Source organism: Rhinolophus sinicus, linkage group LG03, assembly GCF_036562045.2.
Source record: "Rhinolophus sinicus isolate RSC01 linkage group LG03, ASM3656204v1, whole genome shotgun sequence".
In the NCBI taxonomy this organism is placed as follows: domain Eukaryota; kingdom Metazoa; phylum Chordata; class Mammalia; order Chiroptera; family Rhinolophidae; genus Rhinolophus; species Rhinolophus sinicus.
In genome coordinates, this window is record NC_133753.1 from 108,735,118 (window position 1) to 108,751,396 (window position 16,279).

At 39.2% G+C, this 16,279-nt stretch overlaps 1 protein-coding gene across 9 annotated transcripts in view; it reads right to left on the reverse strand.

Moving 5' to 3' along the window:
• Positions 1-13,207, reverse strand: part of CRCP (CGRP receptor component) — a 35,140-nt gene extending 21,933 nt beyond the window's left edge. The window contains exons 1-3 of one of the 9 annotated variants that reach the window (XM_074328488.1): positions 12,934-13,207; positions 4,028-4,064; positions 1,484-1,582 (exon numbers count right to left, since the gene is read on the reverse strand). In XM_074328488.1, the coding sequence (XP_074184589.1) occupies positions 1,484-1,582; positions 4,028-4,064; positions 12,934-12,941 (144 nt within the window). In that variant the 5' untranslated portion in view covers positions 12,942-13,207. Of the gene's footprint in view, positions 1-1,379; positions 1,583-4,027; positions 4,065-12,514; positions 12,534-12,744; positions 12,764-12,933 lie in introns of those variants that run through there. The other 8 variants (XM_074328487.1, XM_019718515.2, XM_074328490.1 and 5 more) reach the window with 8 other exon arrangements.
• Positions 13,208-16,279: the final 3,072 nt, after the last annotated feature.

Genomic DNA, 16,279 nt, shown 5'->3' on the forward strand with positions numbered 1-16,279 from the left:
AACCCTGCAGAGTAAAAGTGGAAGCCAGGAACTCCATATTCAGATAAGTAGTCATTCACATTACGAACACTAGAAATATATTCTCAGGTATAGAAAGTCTCAAAACATTTAGTACCACAACTTTCCGTAAGGCACCATAAATTAAAAGCAAGAATTTAAAGAGGTCAATGAGCTGAAACAATTAAGTGTGTAATTAAAAATTACTTGATGGTTTAAAAATTTGTTTATAAAACTAATTACCAACAAATATTTTTTTCTTCTTTGAAAGAAATGAACTACATAATGTAAAAGAACATGAATGAATGAATGATAGGGTTTTAAATACATGATTAAATGAACAAAACTGGATGAGGAAGGATGGTGACAAAAGTGCTAACCCCCTTATTTCCCTTAAAATGGATTATGATAACTTAATTCAAATTTAATAATTCTTTGAAAATATAAAGAAATTAAAACCAAATTCTCTATAGAGACAAAAATCAGAATTGGAAGGAAATAGCAAGAAAACAAATTAATATGACAGATACAAAATCAAACATCACTTATAATAAACATAATGGCTTAAACTTTTTTAAGGACAAAGCATAACGTTGGGAGAGAATGAGGTTGGGAGAGAAGGCAGCAAAATGTCCACTAGATATTAAGATTATTAACTACTTTTGCTTTCTTCTTCATGCTTTTTGGTATGTTTTGGGTTTTCTACAATAAAAAGTATCGCTTTTTGTGTAATAAAGAGTTTGACTTTGCCCAACAAGAAGGTCTAGCCTTTAACCTCAGCTTCTGGATGAAATCTCCAGACTCCTGGAATGTTATACGTAACAGGAATATCTCTGTCTGGGGCCTGAGATCATCCTGGATTTTCTTAACAATGTAACTTAAGGTAGAGGCTTTGGTTCATGCAGTATGGCTGGGCCTGGAAGCTGAGATTAACTACATGGGTAATTAATCATTAATCATGCCTGTGTAACAGAACTGAGCTTCCCTGGTTGGCAATACTCTGTGCATACTGTGACACACAAACTTCAAGACAAACGTGTGCTGAGTCCACATTAAGAGGACAAGGGAAGTCCTGCATTTGATATTTCTCCTAGAATCTGCCCTATTTGCTTCTTCCATTGGCCAATTTTAATCTGTAACCTTTCCCCGTGATAAACAGTAACTGTGAATATGATAGCTCTCAGTGAGTTCTGTGAGTACGTCTAGTGGATTGCTGAATCTGAGGGTGGTCCTGGGATCCCCGACTTGAAATTGATGTTAAGAGTGAGGGCAGTCTTATAGACTAGTCCCTTTAATTTTGTAGTTGGCTAATCTTCCAATCGGCCAAATTCTTTCCACTTTTATAAACAGAATAAAAATTGGGTTATAGTAAAACTATTCACATCAGGTGACAGGAAGTCATGATTGCTTTGGTGGCAGTCAGCAGCAGAACAAAGCAACCCCCTCAATGGTAGTTCAGGCAGATCCTCCAGAAGCCTAGGCTTACTTCATAGGTGATAGTATTCAAGTTCTGTTGCCCAGAACTGTGTTTATTTTTTCCACTTTCTTTACGCTGCTCTTTCAGATCAGTTAGTAACTGGTACACCTAGGAAGAGATATATGAAAGATTTTTATAAAAACACTTGAGAAATGTATCTATTCCAAGGTCAACGACTTCAAAGGATAAATAAGATAGTACCTCTTTTCTTCCCACAAACCCTCCCTCCAACTCTAGCATTAGAGCAAATATGAATCCAACAAGTATGTGACTTTTTTTTTTGAGATTTTTTTTTTAATTAAAGTTTATTGGGGTGACAACTGTTAGTAAAGTTACGTAGATTTCAGGTGTACAATTCTGTATTACATCATCTATAAATCACATTGTGTGTTCACCACCCAGTCAGTTCTCCTTCCACCACCATATATTTGATCCCCTTTACCCTCATCTACCATCCCCCTCCCCCTTACCCTCTGGTAACCACTAAACTATTGTCTGTGTCTACCAGTTTTTGTTTTCTCATTTGTTTGTCTTGTTCTTTTGTTGTTTTGGTTTATATACCACATATCAGTGAAATCATATGGTTTTCTGCTTTTTCTGTCTTTTTTGCTCAGCATAATAATCTCAAGATCCATCCATGTTGTCATAAATGGTTCTATTTCATCTTTTCTTACTGCCAAATACTATTCCACTGTGTATATATACCACAACTTCTTTATCCACTCATCTATCAAAGGACATTTTGGTTGTTTCCATGTCTTGGCCACCGTAAATAGAGCTGCAATGAACATTGGAGCACACTTGTCTTTATGGATAAATGTCTTTAGATTTTTTTGGGTAGATACCCAGGAGAGGGATTGCTGGGTCATACAGTAATTCTATTCGTAATTTTTTTGAAGAACCTCCACACTGCCTTCGATAGCGGCTGCACCAGTCTGCATTCCCACCAACAGTGTATGAGGGTTCCTTTTTCTCCATAGCCTCTCCAACACTTGTTATTATTTGCCTTGTTGATGATAGCCATTCTAACTGGGGTGAGGTGATACCTCATTGTGGTTTTTATTTGCATTTCTCTGATGATTAATGATGTTGAGCATTTTTTCATATGTTTATTTCCCATTTGTATGTATGTGACATTTTAAAAATGCTCTTTTATCTAAGTCAATAATTCAAATTCATTAGTTTACTTCAAATATTTCAAATATTTCCTACTAATATACACCGCATCTCTGATCTCAAAAATATTTTGTTTAAAAGTAAATTTTCCTAAAATAAATAATAAATTTTCCTAAAATAAATAAATCTTTTTTTTTTTTATTTAAAAAAGGTTCTACTCCTCTAATATAAAAGTCTAGTATAATGTATTTCTGGAAAAGAGAAATTATGAGGCAAGTGCTAAAATATAGTTTCCAAAAAAAAAAAAAGGAAAGGAAATAATGCTATAGAACTTTTGAAGTAAACTTTCCCCAAGAGGGAGAAACGTGTGCATTAACTCTAAGTAGGGTGTGGGGAGTAGATCTCTTTCTGCTTTAGAGATTATTCCAGAGAACTGAGGGAAGTATATACTCACAGACCATTACTAGATACAATGCAACCCTCCCCTGCCTATCCTTTTCAGAAACAGTGGATGAGACCCCATTAATGCAATCAATGTTTTCCGAATGGATAAAACACCTAGCAGAATCCAAACTGAACAAGGAGGTTCCCTGGCTTGACCAACAACCATTTCTTTCCTGTTACAAGCAGCAACCATTTAAGGTAAAGTTTAAGAAAGAGAAGAATATGGCCAACTGTGTTAATTCTACTACTTTCTAGACATATCACACAGTGGAGAACCAAATCTTCTGCAAGACTTCATGAGTTTAGTCTCTGGAATATGAAAAATCAACAATGACTGTATAAATGGTTCTTTCTACACCTGGCATTAACCTATCAAATGATTTTGCTAGCATCAAACAAGATCCAGGCAAAACAGAAGGTAGGCAAAATTAATGTTTATTTCCCCTCTCTCCAACCCCTTTCCTTCTTTGCTCCCTTTCCCCAGCAGCCCTAAATTCCAAATGTTAGTTCCTACTAAATTATTCATAATGGTAGGTCAACTAAGCTCTCACTTTCAAAATGAAGGTTTTGATGCTTAGACTATTATGAGCATCACAGTAATGATGTATAAAAGCATTTTATAGGTAAAGATAAAGAGTGGTAGTTAGGAAAATACACACATATTTTAATAGAAACTTTTGCAGACAGGAACAGTTGCAAAATGGATGCTTTCATCCCATGAAGACATCCCAAATGAAGATCTAAAATTCTTGGATCTGAGGAAAGTTGCCTACTGTACACTAAAGTCGTCCCATCTTCCCTGAATTACTATGTAATTTACTAAGCTTAGAATATTCCAAGGTCCACCAGATGGTGCCACCTATCCTATTTTAAAGTGGAAAATCCAAATGAATTTAGTCATTTCTAACCACAACTGATTCAATAATCTTCAGAGGCAAAGAGCAAACGGTCGGTCAGCAAGGAAAATACAAAGTCCACTTCAAAGGTATTTACCTCATAGTTACTGAGCAGCGCAGAATTGGCGTCCTTCCTGAAAAAGAAAAGAAAATTATCATAGTCTGGGCTCACAACCATTTGTGTGAATTAAACATCTGTAAAATAATTCCTCTGTCAAAATTTAGTCATCCAGTTCAGGATTTAGTGACTACAACCCTTAAAAGAAATGTCCGAGGCCCTACTGGCTTAGCTGGTAATGGACAATTCCAGAACATACTTTCCTTTTCACAGCCAGAGTATATCATACATCTATTACCACACACGTGATTAAAATACTCTACTTATCCGTAGTCTATGGAGCCAGAAGTTCAGAGAAGTCAGATATCCAGGAGGATTTAGTTACAGGAAGAACACCAGGGGCGGTGGGGGGGTCTATAAACAGTATGACGGCGCTGGAATTAGCTGAAGAAACAGAATGCTGGCTCATCCCACAGCCATGACCTCTCCCCAGTACCGGCTGCCTTTCACCAGCCATTGACATCTCGGGCAGAAACACGAACATCACCACTGGGAACTCCAGCAATGTCAAAACTCCTGCCAGACACCCACAAAACTACTAAGATGTTTGTCTTCTGTATCAATTCAGCAGGTACAGTTCATGTGTCAAGCAGAGGTCAAAAGCCTGGCAGCCCTGTGTAACAATCAAGGCAAAACATCATCGTTCACTGATGAATGAAAAGAGCAGTGCGACTTGCATTAAATTATAATCGATCCGTTCTACAATATCATATCAGAATTTATTGTTTTTAATAGTCTGAAGGCAGTATAGTATGATAATTATGAACAATTTTGAAATCAGACAAATCTGGGTTCATATTCCAGCTCTGCTACTTAAGAGGTATATGAGTTTTAGTAAGTTAATTAGCCCCTCTAAGCTTCTCCATCTAAAAAGAAATGGAGACAAACTAGTACCTAGAAGTATAGCCTGGATTCTAAACCCAGCTCTGCTGTACATTAGCTATGTGAATTTGGACAGGTAGTTTAACCTCTCTATGCTTAAATTTCCTCATCTATAAAGTAGCAATTATAGTACCAACTTCATAAGCTTGTTTACAGTATTACATTGAAATATGTCAGGTACCTGAACACAGAAAGTGGCACGTAAATGCCATCTATTGTCATTACTTCCTGTGCTGCCACCACCACCACTTGTTCTTGCCTCGTGAATCCATTATAAGGATGAAAAGAGAGCACAAATTTTTAAAGTGTAGCATAGTTCTTGGTACTTATTAAGATCTCCCTAAATGAAGGATACTATTTTTAAAAGATATCACTTAATCCTCATTAAAAATCCTGTGATGTAGAAACTATTATGATCTCTTCTTTATTGATGATGAAACTGAAGCTCAGAGTTAAACACCTGCTCAAGGTCACACAGCAAGAAGCCTAACTGAAGTGGAAGGTAACTATGGAATTGTGAAAAATTAGACGGGACTGGACAAATGGAAACCGGAGGTAATGCAGAAACCTGAAAATTCAGGAAGGAGTTTGGACTTGACATAATGTGCAACAAAGACTACTGTATGTTCTGAAACCAAGAGTGAGGCTATATAATGAAAATGATGATACCAAATTTCAAAAATATGGATAAAATAGATGGGTGATTTCCCCCATCAATAAATAAAGCGAAACTACTAGGTGGCTCACGTAAGGATAGGACGTGACCGAGGCCTTATCAGCACGAGAAGCTTACCAGTCATTCAACAAATAGCTGGGGTTTCACAGAAGTGCTGCTTTGCCCAAATGACCACAAGTGCACTCAGGTCACAAAGAATGTCATATTTAAAAGGAATCTACCATAGGAAGGACAATGCATAATCAGTGTATTGATATGGTTCATTTAAAATTGAAAATGACAAATCAAACCACATGTCATCTTTGCCTGCATAATCAGGAAGTCAGCCCACAAGGCTTCCTCCCATCTTTGGCAGAAATTGAGTTATAAGTCCCTGGGTGCCCTACAATACACAGCAACTAAGACATCCCTGACTGGAACAAACTGGGGGAAAAATTCAAATGTTATTTTTCTTCAAGGCTAATGGATCTATCCCAAGTGCCATTGTTACAACTTCATTTCCAAATCATGGTTCCTACGGTCATGCAGAATATTCCATGCCTTGGGAAATCTGTCCCTGGCTCTTTCAAGTTATTACCTCACTGCTCAAGTCAATATTGTCAATGCAAGAATCCAAAGAGCATCACCTGCCTTTTCTAGAACCAATATCTGAAGAAGGGAAATTCTCTCTGTTTATTTTAATGAACCTCTGTTTTGGTGCCAGGAGCACAATGGATGTTTAAATAGCACCGTATCCTGCAGAATCTGGCTGGCAGAAGCTGATTAAGTCATTGATCCTTTTATTAGGAAGAGAATTATTTTTTTAATCCAGCTAAATACTAATGTAGTAAATGCCAATATATGCTAGGCCTTCCTTTATTTAGTAAAATGTCAATAACTGTACAGTATCTACCTTTTATGAAGTCCTAAATGAACTGTGTGTACAGGGAAATTTTTTAAGGCAGTTTTTATCCTAAAGAAGTTACTGTAAGCACCACTAAGTGGCAGGTTGTTGGGAACAGGATATGGTAAGATTTGACAATCAAGTTTAACAGCACCAACAATGATGACGTGATGGACTGAGAGAAACACTCCTTATAGCAATCCTGTCAAAATATGTTTAATTTGAATCTAGCCATGAAGATATAATCAGACAAATTCAAATTCAGGAATATACTTCAAAACAGCTGGCCTAGATTTTTCAAATATCAATGTCGTTTGTCAAAATGCCAATGTCACACAAAAAAGGCTAGGAAACTATTCTTAGAATAAAGATTAAAGAAACATGACAACTAAACGCAATGTGTGATTCTTGACTGGATCCTAAATCGGTTTAAAAAAAAAAAAAAAAAACCAACTAAAACAACATTATTGGGACAACTGGAGAAATAACACAGGTTGTTATTTTAGCAATGGTGGTTGTATCAGTGCTAAATTCCCTGGGTACGATCATGGTATTGTAGTTACACAGGAGAATGCCTTTATAAGATTAGGTAAAATGACCTATCTACAATATCTACATAGTTCAGTGACGTGTGTGCAGGAGCCAGAAAGCAAATGCGCACGTGTAAGAGAGGTAAGGTAAATATATCAAAATGTTAACAAATGCTGACTCTAGGCAAAGGGTATAAAGGTCAGTGTGGTACTCTTTTTGCAACTGTTGCATGGATTTGAAATTTTTCAAGGTAACATGTTGAGAAAAGTAAAAATGTACAACAAAAGCATTCCACCAGGTTAAACACACAACATTTGTATAACTTATAATTGAGGACATAAAATGATTTTCCTTCAGTGTTTTTTAGGGTAACTAGAATCCGTCAGTTACCACCTCTGTCAATTATATTTACAAGCTGTTGATCCCTACCTAGCAGGAATTGTCTGCTCTATAGCTAACATTTCAATATCACGTAATACAGGGGTGTCCAAACTGTGGCCCGCGAGCCAACTGCAGCCCGCAATCCATTTTTAATTGGCCCGCAGCAAATTCCAAAAATATATTTAGTTTACTTAATAAACCAGGGGAGGCAACACGTACTTTACCTCGAGTGAGTGGCCCGACTGTTCGTGTATTTTACTGCATATGGCCCTTGGTGAAAAACATTGAAAAAGTTTGGACACCCCTGATGTAATATATTTACAAACATTCAGACTTTTAGTAACTGCCCACCTACCCAAAACTCCATATTCTCTTGTAGGACTTGGATTATTACTGATTTTTTTTACAGGTGTTTAAAGCAAATACACCAAGTGAATTTTAAAGATTGTCTAAATCTATACTTATAGGCAGGCAGTCACTTAATTTCCTTAAGTAATGAATTAATTGACTGAAGTTTACTTGCTGTTTGAAATTTAACCTGCAAATTTTGCTTAACTGGCTGAATCAATTTAACAGATGTAAACAACTACTTTCTAAAACCGAATTCTGAAAAACAGAACAGAATGATCTATTGGCAGACTTTCCTTAGAAACACACACATACACAAAAAGCCCATGCAAACAGTACCTACTAATTGCCACATAGCTAACTCTTACGAAAGCCATGACGACTGGAATTGCTCAAATTCTCCTATGTTCAACCTATGTTATCTATTCAAATCATGTTCGGAAAAACTAAACTCTGGTACAAGAAAACTGGGTGGCCGTCCAAGTCAATGAACAATTTAACCTGTAGCTTCTCTTGGGAGCTAACAAATAAGTATTCTCTTTCCAGTACTGTTACTGAATTGTTATAGGACTCATTAGTTAATTTCTTTAAACCTCAGTATTTTCAGCTATAAAATGAAGGAAATTCTGACAGTCTCTCAAAGAGATGGTACAGAAGATAAGTAGAGCCCATTTTCCTATGCATATTAAGTTCAAGAATAAAAGAGTGAACATAAGCTTTCCAGGTATATAAATAATCCTAAGGCCTTAGATAAAGTTAGACAAAAAGCAAATACCTTATATACAGTACATAAATACTTAATTTTGCTATGAAAATTCTGTATCCTTTTACCTGAGGAAGATAAGTTTCCAAATGATAGTCAAAAAGATTTTATTTTTAAATTCTGTCATTCAACCAAATAAAGCATAAATATTCCTATGAAAAAATTATAGTGTATGTCTAGTATGTATTATTTATCCAATAGTTATTTACTCAGTGACTGAAGGAAAAAAGTAGTAATAACTCAGGGGAGTTTTCCATTCATGCCTTCTTGCTCCAGGTCCTAGGAGTGACGGAAGTACAGTAAGTCTGCCCTCTCAGAGACTCAGGGCTCTACCGAAGATCCTAGGGACCACAAGCCAGAGGTTGCGCCTCAGGTTGGAGGCCAGGCATGAACTGGAAGTTAGGCCTCCAGATCTTTCCATTTAAGGGGCGCTTCTACTCCCAAATCACATGTCCACCTCAGAAAAACTCATTTTCCCATAAACTGCTAGCTTCAAAATTTTTGATTAGCTTCAATAAGAACTCCTTGGGAGAAGTGGAGAGATTGCTACAGAAGAAAAAACTCTTGATTCAAACCATTTCACTTAGGAAAATCAGAAAAATCTGTATACCTAGCAATTAGGAAGCTAGCTAATTAACTTACATTTATTGAATTAATGAAGTATTATTACTTCATTCAAGAAATATTTGCTGAATGCCTACTGTGTGCCAGATGCCGTGCTAAGCACTAGATGAACAGACATTGTTCCCTGCCTTCATAGTACTTACACTCTCGTGACAGAGACAAGGCATGAAACATACATGTAGTATAACTGGTAACTATTTAAGGGAAAAGTGAACCAGGGTGCTATAAAGAGACAAAAAGCAGCATTATTTTGCATTGAACAAAAAGGAAAGGCAATATTGAAAAGGGAGACTCAACTAGAGCTATCAAAAGGATAAGAAGAGGGCCGGACAAGAGAAAAAGTATACCAATGCAAAGGTCCTGAGGTAGGAAAGAGCTTGGAAGATTACAAAAACTACCCAACTGCCAGTGGAAAGTGTATTTCTGGGGGGGTGAGGACAGTGGCAAGAGCTTCGGTTGGTTGAGAAGGTGAGGTTATAAAGGATCTTAAATGTCCTAATAAGGAATGTAGTACAACAGAAAGCCAATGAAGGGTTTGGTGGGGGAGGTGGGGGTGACTTCATCCAATTAACATTTTAAGATCACTCTGGCTGCTGTGTGGAGAATAGAACAGGGGAGGAGGAGGCAAGATGGGGAGGAGGGGACAAGAATGAAAGCCAAAGGCTACTGCCTGCACTATACACAATAGCCAAGACATGGAAACAAACGAAATGCCCATCAGTAGATGACTGGATTAAGAAACTGTGGTACATTTATACAACGGAGTATTACACAGCCATAAAGATGAATGAAATCTTACCATTTGCAATGATATGGATGGACCTAGAGAACATTATGCTAAGTGAAATAAGTCAGACGGAGAAAGACAAATACCATATGATCTCATTTATATGTGGAATCTAAAGAAAAGAATAAATGAACAAACTAATCAGAAACAGTCTCAGAGACATAGAGGAAAACCTGAGGGCTGCTAGATGGGGGGGGGGGATAAAGGAGAAGGATGAGAGGATTAGAAAGCACAATCGGTAACCACAAGATTGCCACGGGGATAGGAAAGTCAGTTTAGGGAATATAATCAATAATGTTATAAAGATTTTATGGAGTATCCGATGGACACTTGTCTTATTAGGGAGACCACTTTACGAATGGTGTAGATGCCTGATCACTGCACTGTACACCTGAAGCTGAAGCTAAATAATAATGAACGTCAACTATAATTTTATATATATATATATATATATATATATATATATATATATATATATATATATATATACAAGAAGTGGAGTACAGCATTAGGAATAGAGATGGTGGAAATGTAATGGTTGTGTGCGATGCCAGAGGGATAGTGGATGGGGGGAGGGGGGTTATCACTTTGTGAGGGATATAAGTGATAAATGTCTAACTATTACATTGTTTTGTACACCTGAAACTAATTTAAAAAAAAGGCTACTGCTTAATCCAGATCAGAGTTGGAGTAGAAAATTAGTATTGCACATAGTGAAAAGCAACTACATTAAAATATACTCTGAAGGTGATGACAGGACTAGCTGATGGACTGGATTTAGGGGTGAGGAAAAAAGGCTAGATTCTTGGGGTGGCCAGTGAGCTCAGTTGGTTAGAGCATGGTGCTAATAATACCAAGGTTGCTGGTTCGATCCCCACATGGGCCACTGTGAACTGCGACCTCCTTAAAAAAACAAGCTAGATTTTTGGTCTAAGCAACTGGATGAATGATGGGGGGAAAGGGCTAGAAATGTACTTTTGGGAATCATCAGCATATAGATGGGTACAATGACCATGGGAGAGAGTGTAGAGAAAAAGTGTCCCAGTATGAGCCCTAAGATACCTCAGCATTTAGAAGCCAAGAAAGGGAGGAAGGGGGAGCCAGGAAAGGAGACTGAGAAACAGTCTTCAGGAGGAAATCCAAGAAAGCACGTCAGAAAGCCAAGAGAGTTTCTAGTTTCTGTACCAACTGTTGCTAAGAGATCAAGAGAGTTAAGGCCAGAAAATCAGCCTTTGGAAGTGACAACACGGAGGGCTCAGGTGATCTTCACAGACCCATTTCTGTAGACTGGTGAGGATGAAAGCCTAACAGAATGATTGAGTGAATGAGGGGATACACAACACTTCTAAGTTTTGTTGTGATGGGAATGATGGGAAGCAGAAATGGAGCAGTAAGTGGACATGAATGTGGAAACAAGGAAGTTTTTAATATAGATAAATTAAAGCAGGTTTGTATGCTGACAGGAAATGCTCTAGTAAACAGGGGAAAATTAATTAATAATGATGGTTTGAGGTAGAGTAATATGAACATTTTTCCAGTTGCAGATTAAACCCCATTAGTGAATAGCGAAATCAATTTAGTGGGTCAACATTCATTTTTAATAAATGAGAAGAAACTGAGAAAAGAATGAAGATGGGGAAAATATAAAATGGAGTCACTTTAACCAAGCTGCTAATTAACATTATGAAGGTTGAAGTATGAGAAAACGATTCTTTGTCTTTTCTTAACTAGTCCTGGACCTGAAACTTTGGAAATTTCTAGTCCTGCATCAATACCTGGATATATACCAGTCTGTTGAGTGTCAATGCCCAGACATACATCAAACCTGCAGATAACCCTCTGACTACCCCAAAGGACTCAGAGCAGACCTCTTGGCACTCATCCTCCAGACCATGGGCATCCATCATCCAGACCACCTGACATCTGACTGATAACTGTCCTGAACCAACCAGAGGGCCTAAAATGCAGGACTGTTTATTCTCAAGGATATGACTTTTACTATAAGAACTCAACTTTTCTTTCTTCTTCGGAACACTTCTCGGCAGTTTTGCCTAGCTGTGCTTCCAGTTAGGAAACTCTTAAGACCCTTTAATAAATCTTTTTATTTAAATATTTTTATTCATTTATTTCTAGCCAGAGCTTCCTGACTCTTTTTCAGTAGCTTTGACAATACCAAAGTGTACTGCATATGGTGAGTGTTGTTTCATGAAGTTTTCACTTAAGGTACATACACGTATTGTGTGTGTTTTTTAAGTTTGAACAATAGTAGTACATATAACCATTAAACATGAGGCAAAGAACTTAAAGAAAAATGTATTAAACAATCAGTGCCAAAGATGACACAATATAGGTATGCGTACGAATTAATGTCAACCATGTGAAAACCCACATGCAGAGTAGCTGCAAAAGCTCCATTTTTGCATGTAGTACAATGAGCAAACATGGAAAAGACCAGGTGGAGTTAAACTGTCAGAATGGCTGTTTCTCTCTCTCTCTCTCCTCTGGTGTTTCCGTGGTCACAATCCAGGCTCAAGCACTTTCTTCTTCCCAGAAAACTCGCCTCTTCCCTCCCAGGGTTAACTGCTCCTCACCAAACTCGGGTGGCACTTCTCCTGAGTCAGGGCCGCCCAGGGGCCCACTGCCCCGGACAGTTTATCCGTCTCTCCCATAGGTATTGCCAGGGCGGACTCCAGGCTTTCTACCTTCTGAGTCCCCGCTCGGACACCCGGCCGGGCTCCCTATTGTGACTTAGAAGACGCTAGTAAATGAATGACGGAGGAGGCAGGCACCACGAAAGGCACTTGGCCCCAGTCCTACGCACCGGGTGCGAGTGCGGGCGGAGGTTCAGAAGGGCAAAGCGAGTCTCTTTCTTCCCCGCCTCCGCCGCGTCACTCTTCCCACAAGCCCGGGCTAGGGGTCGCCAGTGTCCCCGCCTCTCGGCCCCCAGCATGCAGCCGTCCCTCGCCATGAGCCTCGGCCCACAGCCGGAAACGCGCCCCGGGCAGCTTACACTTCCATGCCGACCCCGCCTCGTGGACTCCGGCCGCCAGCACACACACAGCCGCAAACCTCACCGCCAACGGCGCCGAACGCCAGGTCGCCACTCCGCGCGCCGCGGTGCACGTCGGGAGCGCCGCGCTGCACGCCGGGAGACCTGCGGCCCAGGCCGCACAGCCTTACGGCGGCTGCGCTCTCTTTCAGGTGTAGGTGCTTTTCACCCAGCCTGACGTCAGCCTGCGAAGCGTTCGCCTACAGAACTTAGCTCAAGTTAAGACTTCAAAGACGTCACCGCATTAGTAAACCTTTGCGACGTTAAGATCGCACCCCTCGGACAGTTATGGCTGGGGGTGAGGCGGCTCTGGGCTGCTGGAAATGAGCCTTTCACGAGCTGAGTGCTGGGTACGCGGTGTGTTCAGTTTTTGAAAATTCAGTGAGATGTACACTTATGTCCACGTTTCTGTATATATGTTTTAATTGAACAAGACATTTTAAAAGGGAAAAAAACCTCATCCTTCCTTCTCCCTGTTTCCATTCTTCCTTGAGAACGACTTGGCAAAAAAAAAAAAAAAAGTACGCATAAAGAGCCTAACCGTCAAGCACAGTCTGATCTTCCCGCCTTTCTAGGAACTTATCCAAAGGCAATTATCAGATGCTTTAAGAAAGATGAATGTGGGCCCACCCCCCTCAGGTGGTTAGAGCTCCGTGCGCCTAACTCCAAAGGCTGCTGGTTCGATTCCCACATGGGCCAGTGGGCTCTCAACCACAAGGTTGCCAGCTCGATTCCTCTAGTCCTGCAAGGGATGGTGGGCTCTGCCCCCTGCAACTAGCAAGGGCAACTGGACATGGAGCCAAGCTGTACCCTCCACAACCAAGACTGAAAGGACAACAACTTGACTTGGGGGAAAAAAAAAAAGTCCTGGAAGTACACACTGTTCCCCAATAAAGTCTTTTAAAAAATAATAATTAATTAAAAAAAAAAAGAAAGATGAATGTGTAGTGATGTTTTGGCTTGGAGATGGTCTAAATGCCCAACACTGGGGAATTAATGAATCATGTTTCAGTCATACAGTATAATATGCAGCCATGACAGGTGATGTAGCATATTAGGTACACTGGGGAAATGCTCAAGATAGGGTTTTTTAAAGATAGAAAATGATGTGGTGTGACCCTAACCTAAGGAAAAATAATGCACACATAGAAAAAATAAGGGTTTGGGAGGCAGAGCAACCTAATCTACCACATTTCAAGTCTTTTAGAAAAAAAAAAAAAGGGTTGGAGGTTGTGCTCGCTTCCGCAGCACATATACAAAACGGGTTGGAGGTTGATGTCTATTATTTTCTGGAATATATATATATATATCTGAAATATTTCCTAAAGACTGGATGGAAATGTGCCAAAATATTAACAGTGGCAGGTGTCCTTAGATGATGAGTCAATTGCTATTTTTTTCTTTTTTATAGTTCTATGAGTTATCATTTACTAAACTCATTCTCTTCGTAAGGCCCTTGCTAAGCACTTTGCTATTCCATGATATTAACAGTTAATTGTGCAGGCTTTGAAGTCAGACAGCCTGTGATTCTGTTTACCTCCATCATTTTCTTAGGGACTGTTTGACCTTGAGAGATGACATAACCTCTCCTAACCTCAATTCCCTAATCTGAAAATCATAGATCTGTTAGGTAATCCTTATAATGTACCTGGCATGTAGTAAGGACTCAACAAATATTAATTACTGTGACAATACAACCATAACACTATATGAGGTCAGTCCCATCATTATTCAAATTTTACTATTGAGGAAATAGAGGCAGGCTTAGAGAGATTGCAATTCACCCAAGATCACTCATCTAAGAACTTGCCCAGCAGGGATTCAAACCCAGGGAATCTGAACAAATACAGGAGTTGTATTGAATTGTTAATAGTGACTGATGATTGGATAGTAAAATGTGCTATATTAATTCAATGCAATGCTATATTTAGCAATAAACGGAATGGAGTTACTGCTACATGCTACTACATGGATGACCCTCAAAAACATACTAAGTGGAAGAAGCCAGACACAAAAGACCAGATGTTTTATGATCCCATTTATATGAAATGTCCAACAATAGGCAAATCTATAAAGACAGAAAGTTAATCATTGGTGGCTTAGGGTTGGGAGAGGGGAGGCAATGGTAAATGACAGTTAATAGATACAGAGTTTCTTTGGGGGAAACAGTGATGTCCTAAAATTAGGTTGTAGTAATGGTTTCATACCCCTATAAATATGCTTAAGAAAAACACTGACTTGTAGACTTTAAGTGGGCGAATTGCATGGTATCTGAATTGAATATCCATAAAGCTGTTAAAAAATGTTTTACTGGTGTTTGCCTATGGGTATTGGATTAGAAGAGAACTGAGGGGAATTTTTAACATTTAACTTTACACATTCAGAATTTTAAAAATATTTTTCAATGTACATGTTATTTTTAAATTATAAAAATATTATTTTAAAAGCCACTAATTTACTTAATTTTTTTTTTTAATAAAACGCCATCCCAGGCCCCAGCAGTGCTAAAGACGCAAGTGTGTTCTGTACTCAGCAAACAGTGGCGGTGGTGAAACAAATGTGAACAATGTATACTTCTTGCCTGGCTGACAGCCTAGTTGGGGAACCAGCTCTGGATATCGATAACTACAATATGTTGTGTTTAGACACAAGGAGCAGAAGAGGAAATGACTAATGAGGTGTAGAGGCATCATAACCCAGGGAGTTTGAGCTGGGTGAGGGGAGGAGCACACAAGCACCAAAGCTGCAGGAATGAGCTTCCATACGAGAGAGGCTAGTGCCTCTGTGGGCCCCACAATAAAATGGCTGAGCTCCAACTACTCCAAGGGTGGCCACCCTAAGACATTGGGAATCACATGCAGTCACCCGACTTATTCCCTAGGGGCAGCTTTGTAGTCAGAAGTGAGACCCTCTCCCAGGGGAAGGCTGCCCAAAAGGATCCTGCAGGATGAGCTAACCCAGCCAACAAGCTGGGCCAGTCAAAGGCTGAAACTCCCACCTGGACTGGCTCCAGGCAGGGCCTCCCTGCAGCTTTCCTAACTTGAGGATACCTAATGAGTCCCTGTTCTTTGCCACCCAAAGCACACAAACCTAGTAAGTGTCTTTTTATTTTTATTTTTCAACAACTGGACTTTAGGCAGAGGTAGCAAATATATAAACAAAAGCCCAGAATTTGAGCAAAGTCTGCATGTCTTCCAAGTGGAAAGTTCTGTCGAACACTGAAACTATTAGGTCTAGAGCTCAGAAGAAAATTAGGAAATAAAGCTTTTGAAGCAGAAATGAAGCCTTAAAGTTAAGTCACCCAGGG